The following is a 27,738-nucleotide window of genomic DNA, read 5'->3' as shown; positions in this document are numbered from 1 at the left end:
CAGGGCTGTCCCGCATTTTTGTCTTACTATTTCCTGACCCCATGGTCAGAGGGCGTAGGGTAGTCTCCGGAAAACTCCCCAGCTCCAAACAGACAGGCCTTAGTCTGTTGACAGATATCTCAGACAATCTATCTTACAGTTTCAGAAAGACTATCAATATCAAAAGTCGTTCCTTCAGACTATTCTAGCAGTGGGATATCCTTTTCTCTGATCCCTCACTGTTTTGAACATCAAGAACAGACAAAATGCTGCCAATCCACAAATTGCAAGAGCAAATCCTTCAACACAATCTACATTCATGAACTTCCATTGTTTCAAGCAGGAGTTGGTCACATTCATTTCAAACTTCTACAAACCCTTCGTCTCCTTCACTTATGCAGAACACTTGCTGCCGGGGTGTGTCTTTCAGTTCATACAGCCTGTGATGTAGCATATATCCCAAACGCTTTCCTCTAGCACTTTGCAATGGTTTCACATGCAAATTATATTTGGTAACATATATGTAATCCTCCCCCCTTAGCCGTTCTCTCTGTGGGTTGTAGTTTAGGGGCCTGTTATCTATGTTGGTGATGATTTCTTTAGGGGCTCTGTGTCTGAGCCAATACCGATGTTCTTCACTGTAATTAGTTTGGGTAGTTATATTACTACGACACAGGTGGCACCTGGGGTAAGTGTCAGGGTCATTCAATGAATACAGGATGTTATATTACAACGGTATTCAATCCAGCGGTCTGATGTTATACTACTACAGACTTAATTACTTGGATGTTATTTTACATCAAAGTGTATATGCCGGATTATCATGTGCTAGAAATCAGTCTGTACTGATTCCCACCTTATGCCAGTCTGGCAATGCATACAACTGGTTTATGGACCCTTACACACAATATCACTGTCTGGCAATGAATTTAGGAAAATATAAATGATTTTCTAATACAGTATTCAAAGTTTTCCCTATTGCACTGGGTAATGGTATTGAGTGCAAATTCAATATAGACACAATTGCTCCTCCTTGCACTGAGTGTATATCGTCTTCTATGAAGTGGATATTACTTCTGGGCTGGGAGCCATACAGTTTCAACAATTTGATATGTATGTCTTCTCACAGATGTATTCAACATCACACTACACACACATTTATCACACTTGTCACATACACCCCCATGTAAATCCATTTAACCACACTACCATCCTGACAAAGGACCTGATTATTACGGGACCCCTTTGTAGAGACTTACATATACAAAGTACGTTTCCAGGGACTTAACAGAGTGGCTGAAACAAATGGTGTAACATAAAGTCTGTTACTTACCGCGCGGTTTTGGTTTCAGTGACTCCCCAGGTCCTTCCAGATTAGTGGACTTTGCACAAAATTCTCATTAGGAGGTCCCGGGTTTCGGCACCATAACTGTCGAAGAAACCCCTTCCAGGTAGCACCTTTTGGGATGGGTGCTCTAATGGGCTCCCTCTGCTTTGTCAGGTGGTATTCAAATATGGTAATTGAAGTATCAACAGTGCACCGGGAGATCAATAAAGACAATAGCAATCTGTCGTCTCAATCAATATTCTCATTTATTATCAAGATACATAGGTTAATATACCCTCAGGGCGTCCCCTCTGACCAGGGTGTTACCTCTCATGGAACAACCAATCATAACATTTTACACGTAGACTGAAAATACGTCATAGGGTACCTTCCCACTGAGGTCACGTGATCTTTCTAACATCTGCAAATCCTGGCCTACAAACAATAGAAATGTAGGAGGTCTCCACAAGGCCATGCGATGATTTCACATATGTGTATGAAATACTGAGATAAAGAATTAATTGGAAATATAATGATTATTTTAGGTCTAGGCGTTTTGCCAGACTCCTATCTACCAGTATTGAAGGCCATGAAGAAGAACACAAAGTAATAACTTATTCCCTTGTGATTCAAGCAGTAACAGAAAGAGATCATAACTGAATGGAGAATACATATCTTCATAATCCGGCATCCTGCTTGATAATTCATAGTGTAATTTAATACAGAGAACATAAGCAATTTGACCATCCATCACACATTTTCACTACAAAACATGAGGTATTGTCATCATATTCTCATATATGATTTATTATTTACATTTATTTTTACAGTACTATACAAGCATTTGCAACAAAGTGCGAGGAGTTAAAAGTAAGTATACAATGTGATGTCCGACATATTAATCACTGTCCAGGGGTTTCAATGGTGTTAATCCGGAAATCTTTAGTGTAGTAGGCACCTGCCATGAGGCGAGATGAGCCGACAGCCTCAGGCGGCGCCATAAGGCTATGTTCACACAGAGTTTTTTGACGAGTTTTTTTACTCGGAAAACGCGCCGCAAAACTCGTCAAAAACGGCCTGAAAATGCCTCCCATTGATTTCAATGGAAGGCGGAGGCGTCTTTTTCCCTCGAGCGTTAAAACCGTCTCGCAAGAGAAAGAAGGGACATGCCCTAAAATCGGCGTGCAGGGAGAGGAAAATCTGCTTCAAACTTTCAAACAGAATTTTGAGGCAGAATTTCCGCCTGCAAAAAAACTCTGTGTGAACATAGCCTAAGGGTATGTTCACAGTTTTTTGTAGGCAGAAAATTGTGCCTGGAAAAATCAGCTCCGTTTTTACTAAGTGGTTTTGCACCACACGCCTTTTTTTACGCGTTTTTTGCCGCGTTTTTTTAGCTATCTCTTCAACAGAAAGTTGGAATAACCGCGAGCGTTTTTGGACGAAACACGCGTCCAAAAACGCTTCAAAAATTGCGGCAAAAAATGTGTTTATTTCCGTCTCCCATTGATTTCAATGGGGTTTTTGAGGCGGAAAACGCCTCAAGATAGGGCATGACGCTTCTTTTTACCGCGAGCGTTTTTTTTGCTTGCGGTAGAAAAAACGCTTCCACCTCCTATTGGAGTCAATTTCGGCAATTTTTTGCCGCGGTTTTTGACGCAGTTTCCGTGGCAAAAACTGCGGCAGAGAACACTGTGTGAACAGGGCCTAACGCTCCTCCTCTATGACGCTGTACGCAGCACGCGCCGCCAGAGAGGAGCATGTCTGCAGCAGGAGCAGAAGAGGAGTGACGAGACGCACGAGGTGAGCGGTGGCCTGTATTAAAAACTGAGCACCTCTTACAGCGTTCACGCTGCTGCCTTAACTAATTTAAAAGGGGTCAGTCGGCCAAAGCTGGGGGACCGGGACCCGGGAGTATACGGCAAGGGGGGTCTGGGCATTTTACTGACAGCCAAAGGCTCTATGGGCGTGGAATAATCCCCCTCATAGAGCCCTCACATGACTATATTAGAAGGATAGGGGGGGGCGGTCTGAGCGTCTGACTTACTGCAGAGGACTCCATAGGAGGAAGATTTCCCCCCCCCCCTTTAGAGCAGTCAGTCAGATGCTCAGACCTCCCATACCTTGCAGTATAGTAACTAGTGAGGGCTCTGTGAAGGGGATTGTTCCACCCTATAGAGCCCTCTGCTGTCAGTAAAATGCCCAGACCCCCCCTTGCAGTATGCTCCCGACCCCTTTTAAATTAGATGGGGCAGGAAGCGGAGTGCAGTATAATCCTTCCCCATAAACCTGCCCCCGCTAATTTAAAAGAGATCGGCCGACACTGAAGGGCAGGGGATTCTACAAGGGCGGCCTGAGCATCTTACTGACAGCCGAGGGCTCTATAGTGGGGAATAATCTTCCCCATAGAGTCCTCACTAGCCACCATACTGCAAGTAATAGTATGGGGGTATTATTCAGTCACTATGTGGTTATGGTGTGGAGGTATTATTCAGTTACAGTATGAGGGTATTATTTAGTCACTATGGGCTTATAGTGTGGCGGTATTATTCAGTTACAGTATGGGGATATTATTCAGTCACTATGTGGTTATGGTGTGGCAGTATTATTCCGTTACAGTATGGGGCATTATTCAGTCACTATGTGTTTATGGTGTGGTGGTATTAATCAGAAACAGTATGGGGGTATTATTCAGTCACTATGGGGTTATGGTGTGGAGGTATTATTCAGTTACAGTATGGGGATATTATTCAGTCACTATGTGGTTATGGTGTGGCAGTATTATTCAGTTACAGTATGGGGGCATTATTCAGTCACTATGTGTTTATGGTGTGGTGGTATTAATCAGAAACAGTATGGGGGTATTATTCAGTCACTATGGGGTTATGGTGTGGAGGTATTATTCAGAAACAGTATGGGGGTATTATTCAGTCACTATGTGGTTATGGTGTGGTGGTATTATTCAGGTACAGTATGGGAATATTATTCAGTCACAATGTGGTTATGGTGTAGAGGTATTATTCAGTAACCGTATGGGGGTATTGTTCAGTCACTATGTGCTTATGATGTGGCGGTATTATTCAGTAACAGTATGGGGGTATTAAGTCATTATGTGGTTATAGTGTGGCAGTATTAGTAACAGTATGGAAGTATTATTCAGTCACTCTGTTGTTATGGTGTGGAGGTATTATTCAGTAACAGTATGGGGCAATTATTCAGTCACTCTGTGGTTATGGTGTGGAGGTATTATTCAGTAACGATATGGTGCTATTTTTCAGTCACTATGTGGTTATGGTGTGGAGGTATTGTTCAGTAAAGGTATGGTGGTATTATTCAGTCACTATGTGGTTATGGTGTGGAGGTATAATTCAGTTACAGTATGGGGATATTATTTAGTCACTATGGGCTTAAAGTGTGGTGGTATTATTCAGTTACAGTATGGGGATATTATTCAGTCACTATGTGGTTATGGTGTGGCAGTATTATTCAGTTACAGTATGGGGGCATTATTCAGTCACTATGTGGTTATGGTGTGGTGGTATTAATCAGAAACAGTATGGGGGTATTATTCAGTCACTATGGGGTTATGGTGTGGAGGTATTATTCAGAAACAGTATGGGGGTATTATTCAGTCACTATGTGGTTATGGTGTGGTGGTATTATTCAGTAACAGTATGGGAATATTATTCAGTCACAATGTGGTTATGGTGTAGAGGTATTATTCAGTAACCGTATGTGGGTATTGTTCAGTCACTATGTGCTTATGATGTGGTGGTATTATTCAGTAACAGTATGGGGGTATTAAGTCATTATGTGGTTGTAGTGTGGCAGTATTAGTAACAGTATGGGAGAATTATTCAGTCACTCTGTGGTTATAGTGTGGAGGTATTATTCAGTAACGATATGGTGCTATTATTCAGTCACTATATGGTTATGGTATGGCGGTATTATTCAGTAACAGTATGGGAGTATTATTCAGTCACTATGTGGTTATGGTGTGGAGGTATTATTCAGTAACAGTATGGGAGTATTATTCAGACACTATGTGGCCATGGTGTGGCAGTATTATTCAGTATCAGTATGGGGTATTATTCAGTCACTATGTGGTTATGGTATGGGGTATTATTCAGTAACAGTATGGGGGTATTATTCAGTCACTATGTGATTATGGTGTGGTGATATTATTCAGTAACAGTATGGGGATATTATTCAGTCACTATGTGGCTATGGTGTGTCAGTATTATTCAGTAACCGTATGGGGTATTATTCAGTCACTATGTGGTTATGGTGTGGCAGTATTATTCAGTAACCATATGGGGTATTATTCAGTCACTATGTGGCTATAGTGTGGTGGTATTATTCAGTAACAGTATGCGGGTATCATTCAGTCACTATGTGGTTATGGTGTGGTGGTATTATTCAGTAATTGTATGGAGGTATTATTGGTAATGTTGGTCTTACAATCTATGTAAATTACTGTGGTGGGGGCTGTGGGGAAGTGTGAGTGTGGCAGCAGATGATCAGGCTAAGAGACAGTCTGCAGAGTGGCATATGATGTACTTTGACATGTTGGTGATACTTACGTGTGGGATGTGGGCCCATAACTTGTGTACAGCCCAGGGCCTAAAATAATAATAATCCACCACTTGCATCAAGCCAGCACAGGCAGACCACTACAATACAGCAGGTAGAGCAAAGAAACCAGCCCAGGACGTGCCGCTTCAAAACAGCGCTAAGCGCGATCCGTCCTGGACTGGCCTGAATGTAATTGCAGAGAGTGACGCTGCAAATGAGACTGGCTGCCACGGAGAGATATGGGGTAGTGCAGTGCAGACCGTACTATTTGCACTGCACTGATTGGCAGTAAGAATAATTCTTTAAATCTTTTCCATACTTGAAACAGCACTTTAACAAATAAACATCAAATGTTTTCCTATTTAAAAAAATGTATATATTGCGTGTTTGTTGTGTAAAGCTAGTAATGAGAAAACTCGGATAGATTTGGGGGGGGGGGGCTTTTTATAGTTCACCTCAGGCAGCAGAGGGGCTAGGTTCACCCCTGATAGTAGGTACTGAAGTGGTTAATGAAAAGTTTAGGGAAGAGAAGACTTTAAGCGGGATTGTGGGTGAGGAGGTTTAATACAAGGGTTTATTGAATATTTAAATTAGGAGAACAAAAAAGGAAGAGGTCTTTACCTTCTGCCACCTAGGTGAGAATTTCTAGTGCTTGTTCTTAATAAAAGAGGCAGTTGTTTTCCCTACTTTGGAGGGCTTTGTCTGATTTTCGGGTGTTTTTCAGCTTGCTTCCCTTTTTACAGATGTCATAGCTTAGCCAGGTTTTTTTGCTTGCTTTGAAGAGGAATATATCTGGTGTTTGACATGACATGGATGCTGTCTTTGCAGTATCTAGGCTTTGCAAGCAGTTTATGGTAGAATATTAAAGGGGTTGCCCAGGATTTGACAAAAGGGACCTATTATATCTCCACAAACAGCGCCACGTCTGTCTGATGGATGTGTCTGGTATTGCAGCTCATCCCCATTCAAGTGACTAGAGCTGAACTGCAATACCAGACACAGGCTATAGACAGATGAGGCTCTCTTTCTAAAAAAAATAAAACACTCTTTTCTAATCCTTGACAACCTCTTGAAGGTAGAAGATGCATTAGAGAAAAGCAATGGTTCAGGGTAAGAGTGTTGTTGAGTATACATATATATCTTGTTTAAGAAAGTTATGTAAATATATCTTTAGCCGCATCACTTAGTTGTGTGTCCTTTTGTTGGGAAATACAGAATGGGTTAACATGGGGCTTTGGATAGGATTAAGGGGAATGGTAGTCCTTGCAATCTAGACAAATATCAAGAGTCACCTACAGTCAGTCGCTCTGAGGAAGGAGGGATAGGAAGTTCATAACATCCGACAGTAGCATCCATGATATTCAGGCTTTTTTTTTTTAATAATTAGATGCTTTTGGATGATTTTTAGACAAAAATAAAATGTTCACTATTCTCAAAAGTTCCTCTGGGAACTATTGGTGATTGTTTCCGATGCCCCTGAGACAAATCCTATCAGAAGGTTTACTAACAAGCCAATTGAGGAGTGGGTTGGCAGAGCTTTTGTTGATGTTTTCACTGAAGTTCCACAATCAACACCACACGTAGTGCAAGTCAAAGAAGACTCCACCAAAAAGTCCACCAGAACCAAGCCTATGAAATTCTATGCAACCTGTACGGAATACCACCAGTATAACAGACACTATGAATCTACACATCGCTCACAATGCTTCTATGAGAAAACTCTATTGGTTTAACAGCTATACAACCCTAGTCTTAGTTCTGATAAAGGGAGTTATATCATGGAAAGTGTTGGAAAAGTAGTTATCATTTTCAACACGACAATGGCCAAAGAAAACATACAGTGGGTTTCTTGGTGAACCAGTTGACCAATCCACTTACATCTTTGCTATACTGGGCTATTTTACAGTAGGTGACTTTAGAATGTAAGAAGTAACCTTTATTTCATGGATGATAGTTGCTTGTTGAGGATCCAATTTCCCTTCAATAACTGCTAACATATATACTGTATTCACTTCCACTGTAATTGCCGCTAGCTGAAAGATATGGCGTCACATAAAAATTGCCTTTTTGTGGCACCTTCTTCTGTAAAGTTGAACCATGAAAAAAATCAACTAATCCCAATTCCTTTCAATTCTATTTTGGCCTGATCATTTTGAATCCCACTATGTTGGAGATCAAATGATATTTTTCTTTTATAAGAGCTGCAGACATTGCTGAACCGCTTTGCTCTGAACATATCCCGAGGACAATGTTAAAGAAAAAAAACGATATGCTATTTTTAAAGTATTGAGGCTTGCTTTCTGACATTAACCCCCTATTGAGCAAAAAATATCTTATAACTCAATGACCAGAGAAAAACTATATATATGTTGTATACTAAGTAAATTGTATTTGGACTGAGGACTTTTGCTCTGGTTTTCTAATATACTCAGAACTGAAATTTGGTACCGAACTCCTTATCTCAGGCTTTGTGGCTGTAGAGTGTCTAGATGAGGGGAATGCATCGAAAGATCCCTATGGACATATTAAACATTCACTGACCAGTATATGGGATAAACAATTATCCTTTCTCTATATTAGCAGAGATCAGTACTCAAAGTGGTATTTCCATCTCAGAGATTTATGGCATATCCACATATCTGTCCAGAGAGTGGAAGTCCCCCCATCCGCACCACACGTGGTGATGCGGCCACTGGCCACCACATACGAGAATATTTGGAAAAGTGGTCATGCATGTGCGTGGCTACCTCCATTGACTTCTATGAGAGTTATGGAAAGAGCTGAGCAAGCAAGCTGCTACATCACAAGGCAGGACAGGGGTCGGGAGACTCCCATTCACCTAGTACATGAGTATAAAAGAGGTGGAATTGACAAATATCTGACATTTAGGGAATATCCTGTGGATATGCCATAAATGTCTGAGGTGGGTATACCCCTTTAATGATTACATTTCAACAATTGGTATATTAAAAAAATGAAGCTTAGTTAGCATACATATATGCAATTCAAGCTCTAGTTTTAAAATATAGATGGCCTCTTTAAATAAAAAATAAAAAAACAATATTCAGGGTAAACTAAATTAATGGATTTGGAGAAATGTCTCTCGTTTCCCACGTAATCAGGAGATTTTCAGATTTGCACAAACTTGACAACTGTTCAGTTTACTAAAATGTCAAAAGTCTAGTTTCTCAGGAAAATGTCACCAATGTTTTTAAAGGAATGTCTTGTGAAAACCAAAGATACCCATTATATGTAATTCTACTTAAAGAGCAGGGCTCATTTTTTTTATCAACCCCCCCCCCCCCCCCCCTAAAATGGGCTAGATGCTTGTAAATCAGAAGTTACTGCAGTAACCAAAGTTTGGTAATTATGTTTGTTTTACTTAGGCCTTATTCAGACGAACATGTTGGTTTTGCGTCGGCAAAAAACACGGACCGTATTTCAAGCATTTCCGTTCCAGTGTGCTTTCCATGTGGCATAATTGTTCCTGTGTTTTTGTTTTTTTCTCATAATTTCTTTAGCAACTGGTGTGTGAAAACCACAGACAGCACACAGATGTCGTTTGTGTGCTGTCCGTGTTTTTCACACACCCATTGCCTTCAATGGGTGACGTGGTTGGCAAAAACTGACCAAAATAGGACATGCAGTGAGTTTCATGCAACAGACACGCTGCGTGAAAAACCTTGGACATGTCAATAGCCCCATTGAATTGCATAGGTCTGTGTGCTGTCCATTTTTTTTTAACGGACAGCACACGGACCTATAATACGCTCATCTGAATAAGGCCTAACAGAGATATTACTACTCTTCAGTTTTGCTGCAACAGATATTTTGCTTTGTTTTTGATAGAATATGCTGACAATATAAAACTTTTTCATCAGTTTCTGAGAAGCTAATACTAAAGTGATAACCAATATGGCTGTTCCTGTTATCACTTGAAAAAATGGCTACTGCAACAAAGCAGAAATGTCAATAACTCTGTAAGTAGAATAAACATAAAAACCAACCTTTGGCTATCAATCTAAAAACTGATTTACCAATATATGACCTTTTTGAAGTTTTTAGGTGGAAAACCTCTTTAAGTCCTTCAGACTCCAAGAGCTACATTAGACAGCAGAAGTGATGATACAGGATGTGCATGCTCTTATTCAGACCCAGTGAGGAGCTCTGCTTCAGAAGTTTTGGTACTACATTATGCAGTAGCAGGATGGCTGCATATCTCCAATGGTAGAGCAGAGTTTTCCCATGAGAAGAAACTGATGACCTATCCTCATGATAGGCCATTGATATCTGATCAGTAGGCACCCCCACCGATCAGTTGTTTTGAAAAGGACACAGCGCTCATGTGATCGTTGCTTCCCTTTCCTTCCTGTCACTGCTCCGTACTGTGAATCGCCGACACACTCTTAGCAGCAGCTCACAGTATTTCAGTCTTCTCCCACTCACTTGAATGGAAGTAGTCAGTAATACTATGAACCGCCGCTACAGTGTTGCGGCGATTAACAGTATGGAGCAGGTAAGGAATAAAGGGGTAGAACCAATTGCATGAGCGCCACAGCCCCTTCAAAACAACTGATCGGCGAAGGTGCCAAGAGTTGAAATCCCCACCAATCAGATATTGATGGCTTATCCTGAGGATAGGCCATCAATTTCTTCTAACTGGAAAACCCCTTTAAGTAAGTAATAATTGGATTAACACAATGGCCCACATTTACTAAGACTGTCATATTTTACATCAAGGTGGTGAGGGCAATTCGTGAGATTTGCGCCAAATTTATAAAAAGGTGCGTGCCTCTTAATAAATTTGGCATATTTAGACTTCTCTGACAGGCAAAAAAGTCTAGATTTGTGCCATAAATTTGCGCCATTTCCCCTTATTTCTATTAATTAATTTAGCCTCAGCTATGTCTCCTTGGATACCGTCCCCACTTTTCTCATCATGCATGAAATTTCAGTGACAAAAAAAGTAGTGAAAAATGGTTGAAATTTGTAAGTTCTGACGTGACTTTTGAAAAGTCACATTTTACACCAAAAACTGGCATAACAATTTTAGAAATGTGGAACAGTATAATGAAAACTCTAAACTCCTGCTGCATGGAGATTTTTTTCTTTAGTTGCATTTTTCCTGTACAATAGAACTGAGTCTCCAGACAAAGCGCCTGCTGTAAAGCAGAGCAAAATGACTTCCAACCTGTAGGTCACAAGATAGATTTATTTCATTTTTTTTACTGGATATTTACTTGACATTGAGGCCTAGCCTTTATCTACAGCAACCACTTTACACTTGTGTCCTCGATAAACATGACTGATTTTATAGAATAGAAATAACATGGCTACTCGGTTTTAGAATCCTCAAAAATATCAGTCGGTGAAACCTCAAGCAAAAGTTGCAGATAACAGGTGATTTTATCAAAGTATGGGATCTGTAACCTAAAATATATAAAGGGGATATAGATAACCACACTGCTTAACATGAACAGCAAGGCATAGAAATACTGAACTTTAGGGGTCTGGATTATAGGTGCAAGAACCAGGAACACTGAAACTGCGATCACTCCAAAGGCGATGGGAAGGAAGACCTGAAATGTAAAACCAGTATTCTGATTATCATACAAACACATTGTACACTTAGATTCAGTATCAACTCTTGTTCTGTGGTGTGTGTGTGTGTGTATATATATATATATATATATATATATATATATATATATATATATGAGGCGCGTCCCAAAAGTAACGAGAATGAGTTAAAAAAAATCCTTTTATTCATGAAACATACCGTACAGTTAGGCTTGAACACCTTCAAAGTAAACCCCTGGGCAGTGGCGGATTATCATTAGGGCGTTTCGGGCGGTCGCCCGGGGCCCAAGGCTCCCAGGGGGCCCAAGGCTCCCAGGGGGCCCATGACCGCCCGAACCCCCTCATGCCCAGTGGCGTCGCTAGCACCGGAGGGAGCCCCGGAGCCAGGACCGCACCTGTCAGGCGAGGGGAGCTTCGCTTCTACTTAGCAGCCGTGGTCTGTGCTGCTTTAGAAGCTCCCCCTCCATCCCCCCTTCCCTGCTCTAAACATCTCTCCTCTGCTGCTAGCTGTCGGGACATGGGGGAGGGGAGACTGTCGGCGGGCTCTGTGCTGTGAGCAGGAGAAGAGCTGCAGTGAAGACATAAAAGGTAAGTGCATGTGTGTTTAATGTCCATATTCATGTATGTTTAATGTCCATATTCATGTGTGTTTAATGTCCATATTCATGTGTGTTTAATGTCCATATTCATGTATGTTTAATGTCCATATTCATGTGTGTTTAATGTCCATATTCATGTGTGTTTAATGTCCATATTCATGTATGTTTAATGTCCATATTCATGTATGTTTAATGTCCATATTCATGTATGTTTAATGTCCATATTCATGTGTGTTTAATGTCCATATTCATGTATGTTTAATGTCCATATTCATGTGTGTTTAATGTCCATATTCATATGTGTTTAATGTCCATATTCATGTGTGTTTAATGTCCATATTCATGTGTGTTTAATGTCCATATTCATGTGTGTTTAATGTCCATATTCATGTGTTTACAAGGTGTACTTTGTGTATAATGTGCATACTCGTGTGTACTTTGTGTACTATGCATACTTTGTGTATAATGTGCCTACTTTGTGCATAATGTGTGTACTTTGTGTACTGTGCGTACTTTGTGCATAATGTGCCTACTTTGTGTACTTTGTGCATAATGTGCGTACTTTGTGCATAATGTGCGTACTTTGTGCATAATGTGCGTACTTTGTGCATAATGTGGTACTTTGTGTACTGTGCGTACTTTGTGCATAATGTGCCTACTTTGTGTACTTTGTGCATAATGTGCGTACTTTGTGCATAATGTGCCTACTTTGTGTACTTTGTGCATAATGCGCGTACTTTGCATAATGTGCGTACTTTGTGCATAATGTGGTACTTTGTGCATAATGTGCGTACTTTGTGCATAATGTGGTACTTTGTGTACTGTGCGTACTTTGTGCATAATGTGCCTACTTTGTGCATAATGTGGTACTTTGTGTACTGTGCGTACTTTGTGCATAATGTGCCTACTTTGTGTACTGTGTGTACTTTGTGCATAATGTGCCTACTTTGTGTACTGTGTGTACTTTGTGCATAATGTGCCTACTTTGTGTACTAGTGTTTAGGTAGTGTTAGCAATAGTTACGGCGCGGCAGGGTGGTGGTGGAGAAGGGGGGCCCAAGTTTGGGTAACAGCCCAGGGCCCATGGTCTTCTTAATCCGCCACTGCCCCTGGGACTGTACACAACTATTCCAGTGACACTGCCATTGTTTGTAGCAGTGCTGGAAGCTTTAATGTGAGAGGTTGTTGAGAGCCTTCGTCACGGCTGACTGAATGTTTTCAACAGTAACAAAATGGTGTCATTTCAGGTGAGTTTTGTTTTTGGGGAACAATAAAAAAGTCACCCGGTGCCAAGTCAGGGCTGAGGAATGGTGAGGAATGGTAGGGATGTTTATTTGTGCCAAAAACTCCCTCACAGCCAATGATGTGTGACAAGGCGCATTGTCATGGTGAAGGATCCATGTTTTGGCAATGTGAGGGTGCACTCGCATAACGTCTGTCCCGATCCAGAGCAGCTTTGATAGCAGCCACATTTTCATTGGTTCTTTACGATGAAGGTCGCCATAAGCGCTGTTCATCATCAACGGATCCATCCTTGAAGGCCTTGTGCTATCTGAAAACTTGGGCTGATGACAAAGCAGCTCCCCCATACGCGGTCTTCAGCACCTCTAAGGTTTCTGAAGCTGTTTTTCCAAGTTTCACGCAAAATTTGACTGCGTAACGCTGCTCGATGCTCCTCTGCATTTTCGTCCATGACGAGAGGAAAATAAAAGGGTGCACTTTTGTAACGTAGCGACGCTTTGAAAGGTTCGGGCTCAACGGAGGATTGTCCGGCCATATACTTGAAATCCCCCCGCATCAACCTCCATCCCCACTTTCCTCATTACTTTTGGGATGTACCTCATATATGTACTATAAGTGTATATAACCCATACCTTCTTAATGCTCCTTTGAATGGACCCCACCGTATCTCTTTTTATGTATATTTTCTTTGTCCGCAATTTTTTTTTTTTTATTCTAGGATTTTATTTTAGGTATAATCCATACATTTGTTTTAAAGGGGTATTACAGTTTCAGTAAATAAAGCTTCTGCATTGTATGATAAAAATTATAACAGTAATACTTACTGGGCCGGGGTTTACGCTATTCTCCACAGAACCAGAGTGGGAGGAGGAACTTTCCATCTCAAGCACTCTGTTCTCGGAGCGCAGACCTCTCTGTCATGCCCCATAGGGTCAGAAAAAACACTGATGGAGTTAGGATAGGGAGGAGCTTTAAACCTCTGTTTCCTGTCCCTATTAGGGTATGGAGTCATCCTCTTGTGGTGCTGTAATGGAGGATGACTAGAGAAAATGCAGTTACAATGCACAAGAAGCTGATATTTTCATATTGGTGGATAGCTGACAATGAACCCCTTAGTGACCAGCCCATTTTAGGCCCTAATGACCAAGCTATTTTATTCGTTTTTCTATAGTCGCATTCAAAGAGCTATAACGTTTTTATTTTTTCGTCTACATAGCTGTATGAGGACTTGTTTTTTGCGGGATTAGTTGTACTTTTTAATAGCACCATTTTAGGGTACATATAATTTTTAGATTAACTTTTATTAACCTTTTTGGGGGGGATTATAAAAAAAACTGAAATTCCGCCATCGTTCTATGCGTTTTTAAATTGACCCCGTTCATTATGCGACGTAAATATGATGTTAACTTTATTCTATGGGTCGGTACGATTACGGCGATACCACATATGTAGAGGTTTTTTTATGTTTTACGACTTTTGCACAATATAAACACTTTTGAACTAAAATTATTTGTTTTTGCATCATCGCTTTGCAAGAGCCGTAATTTTTTTATTTTTCCATCAATGTAGTGATTTTTTGGGCTTGTTTTCTGCGGGACAAGACGTAGTTTTGATTGGTACTGTTTTGGGGTGCATGGGACTTCTTGATTCATTTTTATTATGACTTTTTTGGGGGGCAATGGAAAAAAATTGCAATTTCGCCATTGTTTTTTGCGTTTTTTTTTTACGGTGTTCACCTTGCGGTTTGAATTACATATTAACTTTATTAATGGAGTCATTACGGTTGCGGCGATACCACATATGTGTACTTTTTTTTTTTTTTTACACTTTTACTAAATAAAACCACTTTTTATGGAAAAAAATGGTTTTATTTTTTTTTTTTACTGTACTTTTTATTAATAATCTTTATTTCACTTTGATGACTTATTTTATTAGTCCCACTAGGGGACTTTACTGTGCGATCATCCGATCGCTGCTATAATGCTTTGGTATACTTCGTATACCAGAGCATTATTGCCTGTCAGTGTAAATCTGACAGGCAATCTGTTAGGACAGGGGTCTCAAGCACGCGGCCCGCGGGCCGCATGCGGCCCCTGGGGCTGTCATCTGCGGCCCGCGGGACACAGAGCCGCTAGTATCGGCTCTGCTCCGAGACTCTGGAATTCCCTGACATCGCTGTTCATATGTGGACAGCGATGTCTGGGGCTTCCCCAGAGCCGGAGTCCCGAGCAGAGCGCTGGTGTCGGCTCTGCTCCAGGACTTTGTGGAATTCCCTGACATCGCTGCCCATATATGGACAGTGTGTCAGGGTCATGCCCAGAGCGGAGCAGAGCGCTGGTGTCGGCTTTGCTCCTGGACTCTGTGGAATTCGCTGACATCGCTGTCCACATATGAACAGCGATGTCTGGGGCTTCCCCAGAGCCGGAGTCCTGAGCAGAGCGCTGGTGTCGGCTCTGCTCCGGGACTCTGTGGAATTCCCTGACATCGCTGTCCACATATGAACAGCGATGTCTGGGGCTTCCCCAGAGCGGAGCAGAGCGCTGGTGTCGGCTCTGCTCCTGGACTCTGTGGAATTCCCTGACATCGCTGTCCACATATGAACAGTGATGTCTGGGGCTTCCCCAGAGCCGGAGTCCCGAGCAGAGCGCTGGTGTCGGCTCTGCTCCGGGACTCTGTGGAATTCCCTGACATCGCTGCCCATATATGGACAGTGTGTCAGGGTCTTGCCCAGAGCGGAGTCCCGGGCAGAGCGCTATTATCGGCTCTGCTCCCGGACTCTGGGGAAGCCTCTGACATCGCTGTCCATACATCAACAATGATGTCAGGGGCTTCCCCAGAGCATGAGTCCCAGTGATGTCAGGAGCACAGCTGGAGTCCCAGGAAGAGCCTACTAGCGCTCTGCCTGGGACTCCAGCTCTGGGCAAGCCCCTGACATCACTGGGGCAGCCTCTACAGAGGACACTGGGGCAGCCTCTACAGAGGGCACTGGGGCAGCCTCTACAGAGGGCACTGGGGCAGCCTCTACAGAGGGCACTGGGGCAGCCTCTACAGAGGGCACTGGGGCAGCCTCTACAGAGGGCACTGTGGCAGCCTCTACAGAGGGCACTGTGGCAGCCTCTACAGAGGGCACTGTGGCGTTATCTACAAGTGGGTGTGTGACAGTATCTGAAAAGGACACTGGCATTATCTAGGGGTGTGTGGCCTTATCTACAGAGGGCGCTGTGGCCTTATCTACAGAGGGCGCTGTGGCCTTATCTACAGAAGGCGCTGTGGCCTTATCTACAGAGGGCGCTGTGGCCTTATCTACAGAGGGCGCTGTGGCCTTATCTACAGAGGGCGCTGTGGCCTTATCTACAGAGGGCGCTGTGGCCTTATCTACAGAGGGCACTGTGGCCTTATCTAGGGGTGTGTTGCATTATCCACAGAGGGCACTGCGGCACTATCTAAAAAGGGGCTGCCCAATCTTGACATGTGTGCTAACTGAGCCGCCGGACTGCATTTAGCGACACTTAAACTGGAAAGCTGGATTGTTGAAATAAGCACGTGGAGAAATATCTCAAATTTTAAACCTAGCGCTATTATTATAGTAATATAGTGTTATAGTAGTTCAAATAACTAATTGATTAACAATAATTTTGTATTGCATCAAATCTGAAAGTAATGCGGCCCGTCAACTTCCCATTTTTTCTATATGCGGCCCACTTACCCGGCCGAGTTTGAGACCCCTGTGTTAGGACGTGCCTCCGGCGCGTCCTAACAGGCATATGTCCAGGGCAGACCTGGGGGCTTTTATCAAGCCCCCGGCTGCCATGACAGCCCATCGGAGACCCGCGATTGCATTCGCGGACCGCCGATGGGTGACAGAGGGAGCGCACTCCCTCTGTAAACAAAGTTAAATGCCGCGGTCGCTATTGACGGCGGCATTTAACGGGTTAAACGGCCGCGATCTAAGTAAACTTCGATCGCGGGCGTTGGAGCAGGAGCTCAGCTGTCATCAGACAGCAGAGCCCCGGCTCCTGGCTGCACGGGAGACCCGTGCAGGACTTAGGCTAGGCGAACGTAAAAAGGCGTCAGCCTAGCCTAAGGCCCCTTAGTGACTGATGTAAAAAGGCGTATTGGTGGTCACTAAGGGGTTAAAGGTTCTGGCGTTGTAAACATTGATAGAATATTGCTGTGATATGGTAGGATCAGCGATGAGTTGTATTCTTCAATTAGCATTGTATTCAGATCTGGCACATGCAGTGTATACTGAATCTAGGGCACTTAGGAAGCATTCAATTACAATTAGCAGCCATTACAGTGTATATAGGCATTTTAAGCAACTTTCCAAAGGCTCTGAATAGCATATAAAGGGTTTATACCATTAGGGAGTCCACATTTCTTTGATGAGCTATACTGTACCTTGAAGGTCCAGCTGCTGGAAATCCAGTGATCAGCTGTTATGGAGAGCATTTAAAATCAATGGACCATGTAATAAATGGCTATGCTTCTCAAGAGCAAGAAATTAAATATGCAACTCCCTGCTTTGGCTAATAGAGGGGGGTCCCTAATAGGGCACCTGGACAGGGGTTGTCCTGATAAACCCTCTATTGTTCAGTGTTGTGCCTATATTTCTTCCCTAAGCTCCCTTTCAATCCTGCTCTGCCTATGTATTGCAGTAGTTCTAGAATTATATCCATGAAGGAAAAAGTTCAATGCCTTGGGTACCGCCCAGTTGAGGAAATGACAGAGAATTTTAACTGTACAATAAGTAAATATGAAAAAAATAAGCATATAATTTTCATCACTGTTACATCCCTAACTGCAGTATATGTGGCCTGAGTAAACTCTTCAATTGTTACAATTTTGGTTTTGAGTTATTAACTCACCTTGTATGGGCGATCAAGATTGGGTTCTCGATAACGCAGTACAACCAGGCTAATACAAGTTAGTCCAACCAACAGCCAGGAGGAAAAACTAAAATAGTTTGTTAATGAAATAACGTCAGAAGGAATGACAAAAATTGATGCGATTATTGTGGAAATGATCATAGCTGGAGCTGGAGTAAGGTAGTGTACATGAAGCATTGATATGATGGCCGGCAAATGTCCTTCTTTGCTTCCTGCGTAGTTTAGTCGCCCCAACATGAACATCCCGCCATTAAGAGAACCAAATATTGAGATAGCCACGGAAACAGGGATTATCCAGGCCACTGATGGGATCGTTCTGTCAGCCCATGTGACCGATACTGCAGCTGCAATGATATATTAAAAAATCACTGAAAAAAAACGATATTAATTTAAAATCACTGAACAGACCATACTTACTCACAAGGGCAGGTACACACACCACTTCCCAACAGGACGCAGATAAACGACAATGCTACACAGGTGCAATATACTGATAAACAGACACTCTCACGCCTACTATTCATGAGGGGGTGGCTGCTTAGTATAATCATTGCACACAGATACAGCTTCTATAAGTGTGCCATACGGTTACATGTAGTGCACCATGCTGGTATACAGACTATTAGTTACGCCCATACTATTAGATCATACAGGCTGCCCACCACCTTCCAAGTGTACCACACAAAGTACTGACACACTATTCTCCCCCAGCACTACAAGGCCTGACTGCATCCTGAAAAGATATCCATGATAAACAATAAATATCAATGATAAACATGAGGTATTAGCTGATATTTTAAACCAAAATACGCAAGCAAGCTGTAATGATATATTAATAGTTAAAATGACATTCAATCTAAAGTAGAAAACAGAAGTCAGAAGAAGATCACAACATCACAGAAGCTTCTGGGAGCAAAATTGCTATTCATTGAGATCTTTACATCCAAAATAAAGTCTACTGTGATACTGTGATCTTCCTCTGACTTTTGGATTCATTTGTCACATGCGCAGCAAAGTTCTATGTCAGTCCTGAGTATCTATTACCTTAAAAAATATGTAGGTAATACATATACAGTATCACTGATGATGTACATAATACGTATTCTTTCTAACTATATAATTAAAACCACCTGCCTAATATTTTGTAGCTCCCCCACAAGCCACCAAACCAGCTCTGACTCATCGAGGCATAGCCTCCACAAGACCTCTGATGGTGACCTGTGGTATCTGACACCAAGACATTAGCAGCAGATCCTTCATGTCCTGTAAATTGCGAGGTGGTGCCTTCATGTATAGGAATTATTTTTCCAGCACATCCCACAGATTAGATTGAGATCTGGGGAAGTTGGTGACAAGTCAACACCTTGAACTTTTTGTTATGTTCCCCAAACCATTCCTGAACAATCTCTGTGTGTGTGGCTGGGCACATTGTCCTGCTGAAAGAGACCACTGCCGTTAGTTAATACCGTTACCATGAAGGGGTGTACTTGGTCTGCAACAATGTTTAGGTAGTTGGTACGTGTCAAATTAACATCCACATGAATGGCAGGACCAAAGGTTTCCCATAAGAACATTGAACAGAGCATCACACTGCCGCCACCAGGTTGTCTGCTTCCCATACTGTATCCTGGTGCTGTCTTCCCTAGGAAAGTGACGCAAATTCACCCGACCATCCACATAATGTAAAAGAAAACGTGATTCATGAGACTAGGTCACCTTCTTCCATTTCTCCATGGTCCAGTTCCTACACTTTTGTAGGCGCTTTTGGGGGTGGACAGGGGTCAGCATGGTAATGCAGTGTGTGCTCTGAGACATTTCTACCCTAGCCAGCAGTAACTCAGCAATTTAAGCTATAGTAGCGTTTCTGTGAAATTGAACCAGACGGGCTAGCCTTCAAGCCCCATCATGAAATCAACGAGTCGTGGGTGCCCATAACCCTGTGTCAGATTACCAGTTGCCCTTCCTTGGACCACTTTTGGTAGGTACTAACCACTGCATACCGGGAACACCTTACAAGAACTCTGACCCAGTCTTCTCGCCATCACAAATTGGCCCTTGGCAAAGTTGCACAGATCTTTACACTTGCCCATTTTTCCTACTTCCAACACATCAACTTCAAGAACTGACTGCTCACTTGATGCTTAATCCTCCGCTTATCCCACTCTTTGACAGGTGCCATTGACTTTTTTTGTAGTGAGCGATTAAATCGCTGTCCGTATGAATGCATTAGGCTAGGGCTATTTATCTCACTACAAAAAATCTCTGCACTACAAAATAAAGTCTAGCTCTAGCACCAGCCTTAATTGCTTCCGATCTTCAAACACCATTTAAAGGGGTTATCTGGGTTTTTAAAATTGAAGGCATATACTTAGGATAGCCCATCATTATTAAATAATTGGTGGTTCGACTCTCGGCAAACCCCGCCGATCAGCTGTCTCAGACGTGCGCCGCAGCCTGTTCTTTGTTTAAATGGTTTTCTTGTTCGTACTTTGCATACGCCGTTATATTCGTAGCGCCTGTGCAAGGTATTTCACCACTGTCCCATTTACTTGATTGGGACAGTGGTGCAATATAAATATTAATAATAATAATTTTTATTTATATAGCGCCAACATATCCTCCAGAACTTTACAGTTCAGGGGGTACATTGTACAGACAATATCTGATATTACATAGTGACAAACCTAATTTGCAATTCAAACATGAGGAGTTCGGACCCTGTTCGCAAGAGTTTACAATCTATGAAGAAATAAGGAAGACACAAAATGTAAAAGTGCTTGTTAAAGGGAAGGTGTCACGAAAAAATTTATTTTTATATGTTATTGCTTTTATTATGTCATTAAAATAAATTTTATTTATTTGTGTTTTTGTGTTGTACTTTTTTCTTTCTTTTACTTCTCTATGGGGGCTGCCATTTCTTTTTCATCTCTGTATGTGTCGATTAACGACACATACAGAGATGGAATATGGCACATACATCCCCATAGAGAATGCGAATGGGAGCTGTTCCATTTACTATAGTGTACGCCGTCTGTGTGGGAAAGGCGCATGCGCCGCTCCCACACTGTCCAAAAGGAACGTCTTCGGCAGAGCGACATCCGGCGCCATTTTCATGTGGACCGGAAGCCGCGGCCGGACAGTAAGATGACTACTTCCGGTCGCGGCTTCCGTCCATATGTTCAGAAGCAAGGACTAGGAGCGGAGGGAGCGTGCGACAGCGGCAGTGACAGCGGCGGCGGCAGGAGCAGGTAAGTTATGTTTGTGTATGTGATGTGTGTGTATGTTCGTGTTATACTGTCTGATTACCACTGTATCTAATCCTCCTACACTGTGCATTCGCTCAAAAAATGGCGGCACACAGTGTATGAGGTTTGACCATTCAGCCCCCTCCTTTCTCCTGGCTCTAGCCAGGAGAAAGGAGGGGGGATTGTTTGACGACGCTAGAGCGAGTGTGTCTTCTCCAATTTTGCAGCATAAAGCAATGAGGTTGCTTTACCACATTGACCATGCTGCAATTTTGGGAGTAACATAAAGCTGCATGAGCCGGTCACCAGCCAGTTTCCGTGTATGACAGACATGAAGTGTATTAGGGTGCAAGGAGTGTGGGGGATACTGTTGAATGAGGGGGTTCAAGTTCTCATGACTAATGTAAAAGGGGGACCAAGGAAAGGAGTTAGATTAGGGAATGTTATAGGTCTGTCTAAAAAAATGTGTTTTCAGGGCACGTTTAAAACTGTGGAAGTTCGGAATGAATCAGATTTTCTGGGGTAGCACATTCCAGAGAACTGGTGCAGCACGAGTAAAATCTTGAAGATGGGAGTGGGAGGTTCGTATTATGGTGGATGTTAATCTAAGGTCGTTGGCAGAATGTAGAGCTTGGGTAGGGTGGTAGACAGAGATGACGGAGGAGATGTAAGGGGGTGCAGCAGTGTGAAGAGCTTTGTGTGGTGAGAGCAATAAGTTTGAATTTTATTCTGAAGGGTATGGGCAACCAATGCAGTGACTGGCACAGGGTAGAGGCATTGGTGTAGCAGTTGGTCAGAAAGATGACCCTGGCTGCTGCATTTAGGATAGATTGTAGGGGGGAAAGTTTAGTGAGTGGAAGAGCGATTAGTAATGAGTTACATTAGACAAGACGAGAGTGAATCAGAGCGACAATGAGAGTTTGGTTGTTTCCGCAGTAAGAAGAGAGCGGATTCTGAAGATGTTTTTGAGGGGATAGTGACACCTTGTAACGACGCATGCAAGTATAATCTATAAGGAAAACCATGTAAACAATGAAGAAGCTGCGCCGCAGCCCATTCAAATATCTGATCGGTGAGGGTGCCGAGACCATATGCCCTGTTAGGGTTTGGAGTTCCCATACTCATGACCTCACTCTATTAACCAGAGTGGAGTGTAGCTTCAAAAATCTGCTCCTGTTCTGGCCACCTTATGTGACCATATATTACACAGTGGGTCATTCTTTTGGTTTTGCAGCTTCACCTGTTGATATCAGCTGCTCACCAGGGGTTTCAGCAGCTAGAACTACAGTGTTCAGCTGATCACAGAGGGGGCATAAGCGTAGCGGTGGGCTAAACCACGCCCAAATGCGGTGGCCAATGTCCCCTCTAAGTCTTGGCAGCTCCTGAGCGGGGCAGTTAGGGAGCAGGGCAAGTCTCCATCAATCGTGGGCGATCTGATGACCAAAAGTAATACCACCAGTAAACGCTAATATAGCGACTAAATAAGAGAATAAGAAAACTTATGTTAAATTCGTTTTAATTACTTTTTTAAATACTATAATATTACAAGTCCACCATAAAAAGACAGTTATAAACACCAAATATAGGCATCAATAAAACAAAACCCTCATTACACCATTGCCCCTATAGATAGCGCCACACAGACCCCCAGTAGATAGCACCACAGACCCCCTGTAGATAGCGCCACACAGACCCCCCTGTAGATAGCACCACATATACCCCCTGTAGATAGTGCCACACAGACCCCCTGTAGATAGCGCCACACAGACCCACTATACATAGCGCCACACATACCCCCTGTAGATAGCGCCACACACAGATAGGCTTAGATACAGGGTCCAGCAGACAGTAATTTTATACAGTATAAGATTACTGTCTGCTGCGGCCCTGTATCTAAGCCTAACACACAGGGTTTGTCCAGTCCCTAAACATTGATGGCCTATCCTCAGGATAGGCCATCAATAGTTGATGGGTCGAGGTCCGACTCCCGCGACCACCGCCAATCAGCTGTTTTGAAGGGGGTGCAGAGCCCGTGTCGGTGATTCAGTGTGAGAAAGTGACCAGAATGAAAGAGAAGTCGTGCTCGTACGAGCTCTGCACCCCCTTCAAAACAGCTGATTGGCGGTGGACGCGGGAGTCGGACCCCGACACATCAGCTTCAGCAAGACAGTGGTATTAATCTTACCCTTCTCTTCGGCCGCTGCGGAGGTCCTCACTTCATCGAGTGTCGGGATGTTGTGCACAGCACATAGCGTCGTGACGTCATGCGCTGCTCACAGCGCTGTTACTTCCGAACCTCCACTGCGCTTTGGAAAGAGGGAGGGTAAGTACTGTCAGTTACTATAGTAACAGGGGCCCGTGTAGTTTATTACATAGGCCCCAGTTACTATAGTAACTTTTCATTGATGTGGTGCACTGATAGTATTACGCCACTGATTGTATTCATTTGTATGTGCGTCCTGAGGACGTACATACAAGTGAATGTGGCTGTCACTAGCACCGGAGCCCCCTCCAGGGCTAGCGATGCCATTGCATCCGCCCGTGACAGTACGTGGGCTTTAAACTTTACTGAGCGGGCGGACTGTGGAGGGTCTGCGGCCGCGCAGCCGCGCATCTTATAGGGAACACTGGCTGTGGCCAATGGCCACTGCAAGTAAGCCGGGCTTTGCCCACGTGCAGTCGCCGCTACGTAGGACTGTACACTTAGAGAAGGGCTTGTCCAGTTAGGACAATCCCTTTAAAGGGGTTATCCAGGATTTTTTAATTAATGACGTATCCTTAGGAAAGGCCATCAATATTAGATTGGTGGAGGTCCAACTCCTGGCACCCCTGCCGACCAGCTGTTTGAAGGGGCTGCGGCACTCATACTGGCACTACAGCCTCTTCATTGATTACTTTGGGTTTCACTTCTATTCTTACTTGCACACACCGTTACTTTCGTAGCGGATTTCCAAAAATTTTCAGCACTGTCCGATTCACTTGAATGAAGTGTGTCTCCAATATGGCCGCCCCAGTAAAGTTTTTTTAAGATGAAAAATAAATTGCTAAAACATTAAAATAAATATTCATAAAACTAAAAGTAAATACAGTAGACATTTTCTTTAACTAAAACTATTGTAACAATCTCTCTTATCAGCAGCGTTATTAGAAACAGCATCAGATACACTATTAAGTGACTTAACCCTGCTACATACTATACATACAATGACAACCTAATTCCTCGAAGGTGTAGTGACTACATTGTAGGGATCAGATATTAGAATATAGAGGCCACATGATTGAAAGCTGCTATGGAGAATACATCATTTTCAGCCCTAATTTGCTCTTCTTTTAAGAGCACACACACAATCTAAGGGGTAATAACAGTTGATAGCAAGAATAGATCTCATGCTATAAGGTATAAATAATGACAGCATTATCTGGGACCATTTCTTCAAGCGAAAAGTTACGGGGCGCCTAGATTTAACAGAATAATCATACAGTGACATTTTCTGACATTAGTCCCCAACTTGTCACCTTGTAGGAATTCTTTCAACACTTATTTTCAGCTATTTCAGTCTCCTACACAATAATTGCAGTTCCCATAGTATTTGTAACACAGCTTTCCACTGACCTTCAATGTGAAACCTTGGCCACAGTTACACCATGTATGCACATCACGTATGGCCCAGACATATGCAAATTTATACTTTATACAGAATGTATACTTATGTTATTAACTACCACAAAAAAAGTGGTATATATTTTTCTATACAGTTGTATTAACTAAGCATAATCAACTGCTTATATATATTGCGGCAAAGGTATGTCGATGATCAAACATATAACAAACGGACACTCTTTCAGTATATATAATGTTTAGTGATATTCCTCGGCATATGCACCAAACGTGCATTACAGATATGGTATATATCTACCAAAACCTGTACTGTTATGCAGGGAATTTACAAGATAATATATCATCCGAAAAATGACACGTTATTAAAATCAGGTTTTTATTATAACCCTTTTTATTTTTACAGGTTTTAATTTTCTATGTGAATATCCATAAAGAAAAGTCTTCCTATTTTCACACTGGCCATTAGAGCAGACACAATAAAACTTCCGGTTTTCTGTCAGCTTTGCTGTATAGACTGAGACCTGGTCTGCAAAGGTCAAGGCTTTTAATGACAGCTCTATGTACTGCTGGAGGCCTAGATAAGTCAAGATAGTAACACTATACACACACAGATAATGCAGGGGCATAGCTAGGGGGGGGCATGCGGGCACAATTGGGAGAAACTGTAGGGGGGCGCCAGGCGCATGTACAATTGACTACTCCTCCTGGAGCGGAATCCCTCCTGGCGTCACTATCCATATATGGACAGTGACGGCAGGGGCTCCTCCTCCAGGAGAGGAACCATACCGCCCATCCGTCCCGGGCAGCCTGTCCCGCAGTCAATTATATCTGCATCTTCAGGACGCAGATACAGTTGAACTTAATCTTGAAGCAAGCAACAGTAAGCTCCCTGCTTTAGCATTAGTTTAGAGCAGAGGAGCAGAGGGAGCTCCTCCGCTCGCCGAGGACTCCCCGGGCACAACGCTACTTAGAGTGCTGTGTAGGGGGAAGCCCTTGACTGCCCACGACGCCACATTCAATAGTATCTGTGTCCTTAGGACACAAATACTATTGAATACTATGGCAGAGCAGGGAGCTATCTCTGTATGGTGGCTGTATGGCACTATCTACAAGGTGGAGGTGGGGGCACTATCTACAGGTGTGCTGTATGGTATCATCTACAAGGGGATGTTGGGGGCACTATCTACAAGGGGGGCTGTATGGCACTGTCTACAAGGGGGGAGAAGGCACTATCTACAGGGGGTGTGACACTATCTACAGGGGGAGCTGTATAGCACTGCTTACAGGGGGGCTGTATGGCACAGTCCACAGGGGGGCTGTATGGCAGAAGCTACAGGGGGGATATATGGCACTATCTGCAGGGGGGCACTTTCCTAGTTAAACCCCTGTTAACTGGTTTATGGGGGAGGGACTGTACTTCATCACTTCCTAGAGACTGCAATGATCTATGACATTGCTTGGACAATTAACTTCCATGCATTGCAGCTGCCACAAAGCAAACACGCCCTGAAGAATTGTCTTTACAGACCATACAGTAAAGAAAAGTGTGTCTGTTATTTCAAGGCCCCAGGGAATTTTTAAAATATAACAAAATAAATATTTACAACATTAAAAAAATATTAAATTATTTTTGTAATATTCCTGGGATCTAGAGTGGCTTATCAGTTAATGTCTAGTATCTTTGGTGATTTATGGTAATAAGGTGTTAATATTGATATCTATATTGGTCTCGAAAAGTTATGGATTAATATCTATTATCCTTGGAGGTCTAGGAAGGATTACTGGTTAATACGTAATGTTATATAATAAATAATTACAAACAGTAGCTTATAATTATTATATGGTTTAAGATTGGGAACGGGTTAATAGTGGTGGCACATTTCATTTCATTTAATCTAAATAAAAATTCTTATAGGGGTCGGAGCTCTGTTTTACCGATACAGAGCTTCAAACTTCCTGCAGTGTCCTCTAGGGTGCACGCGCTCATCCCCAGTCTTGGAAGTACACATGTAAAAAGTTCCCTAACCAATCCTCAGATCACCCTGGACTATAAAAAGGGCTCTGCCCTTCCACTCTTCACCTGTGCGTTGTTGTAATTGTCTACCCATGTTCGTATAGCAAATGGTCCCTTAGTTGTATCCTGTTCCCAGTGTTCCCATATCCTGCTTCCCGTATCCTGTAACTGTGTTTGTTCCTGAGCTGAAGTCCAGTGTTGGAGTCGTCCAGTACCATCTGCCACGTCCACTGTCATCTGCCTCGTCCAGTGTCATCTGTGCCAAAGCGTTTGCTACACCTCGTGTCTGTCTGGATTCTTACAGGTACTCTTGTGCTAAGACTTTTGCATAGATTGTTGTTTGTCCAGCTGCCATTCAGCTACAGGGGAGCGATCTAGTGGGCCAACATACCCCAGGATCGTGACACTTACCTAACCTCAATCCCTCAATGAGCGGCATTTGCTGTCAGTAGTCTTGCTAAGGCATCACGATAAAGTGACATCATTGTGCTACCTACACCAGGCTACCAACGTCCTGTATGTGGTTCCAGCGTCTTGTAGACTGTGAGTGTGGCCTATAAAAGAGAATGGTGGGTCAGGAAGTAAGCCTATGGCTTCCTGCTGTGCCATAGGTTCCAACTGTATCCACGTCTGGCACCCATCCGGGGCACTGGCTCAAAAATCAGGTGCATGT

The 27,738-nt window shown here is 42.9% G+C and overlaps 2 protein-coding genes across 3 annotated transcripts in view; one reads left to right on the top strand and one right to left on the bottom strand.

Moving 5' to 3' along the window:
• LRRCC1 (leucine rich repeat and coiled-coil centrosomal protein 1) overlaps nt 1-27,738 on the top strand; it is a 254,094-nt gene that overhangs the window by 47,854 nt on the left and 178,502 nt on the right. The gene's annotated exons all lie outside the window — the stretch shown is intronic.
• The window catches only part of LOC142651404 (b(0,+)-type amino acid transporter 1-like), a 70,177-nt gene continuing 53,408 nt past the window's right edge, over nt 10,970-27,738 (bottom strand). The window contains exons 3-4 of the mRNA XM_075826066.1: nt 18,167-18,531; nt 10,970-11,457 (exon numbers count right to left, since the gene is read on the bottom strand). Of these exons, the coding sequence (XP_075682181.1) occupies nt 11,212-11,457; nt 18,167-18,531 (611 nt within the window). The 3' untranslated portion in view covers nt 10,970-11,211. The remainder of the gene's footprint in view (nt 11,458-18,166; nt 18,532-27,738) is intronic.

This window comes from Rhinoderma darwinii, chromosome 5, assembly GCF_050947455.1.
Source record: "Rhinoderma darwinii isolate aRhiDar2 chromosome 5, aRhiDar2.hap1, whole genome shotgun sequence".
NCBI classification, from domain to species: Eukaryota; Metazoa; Chordata; class Amphibia; order Anura; family Rhinodermatidae; genus Rhinoderma; species Rhinoderma darwinii.
The sequence above is the reverse complement of the archived record's forward strand: the minus strand, read 5'-3'. Positions and strand labels throughout refer to the sequence as shown.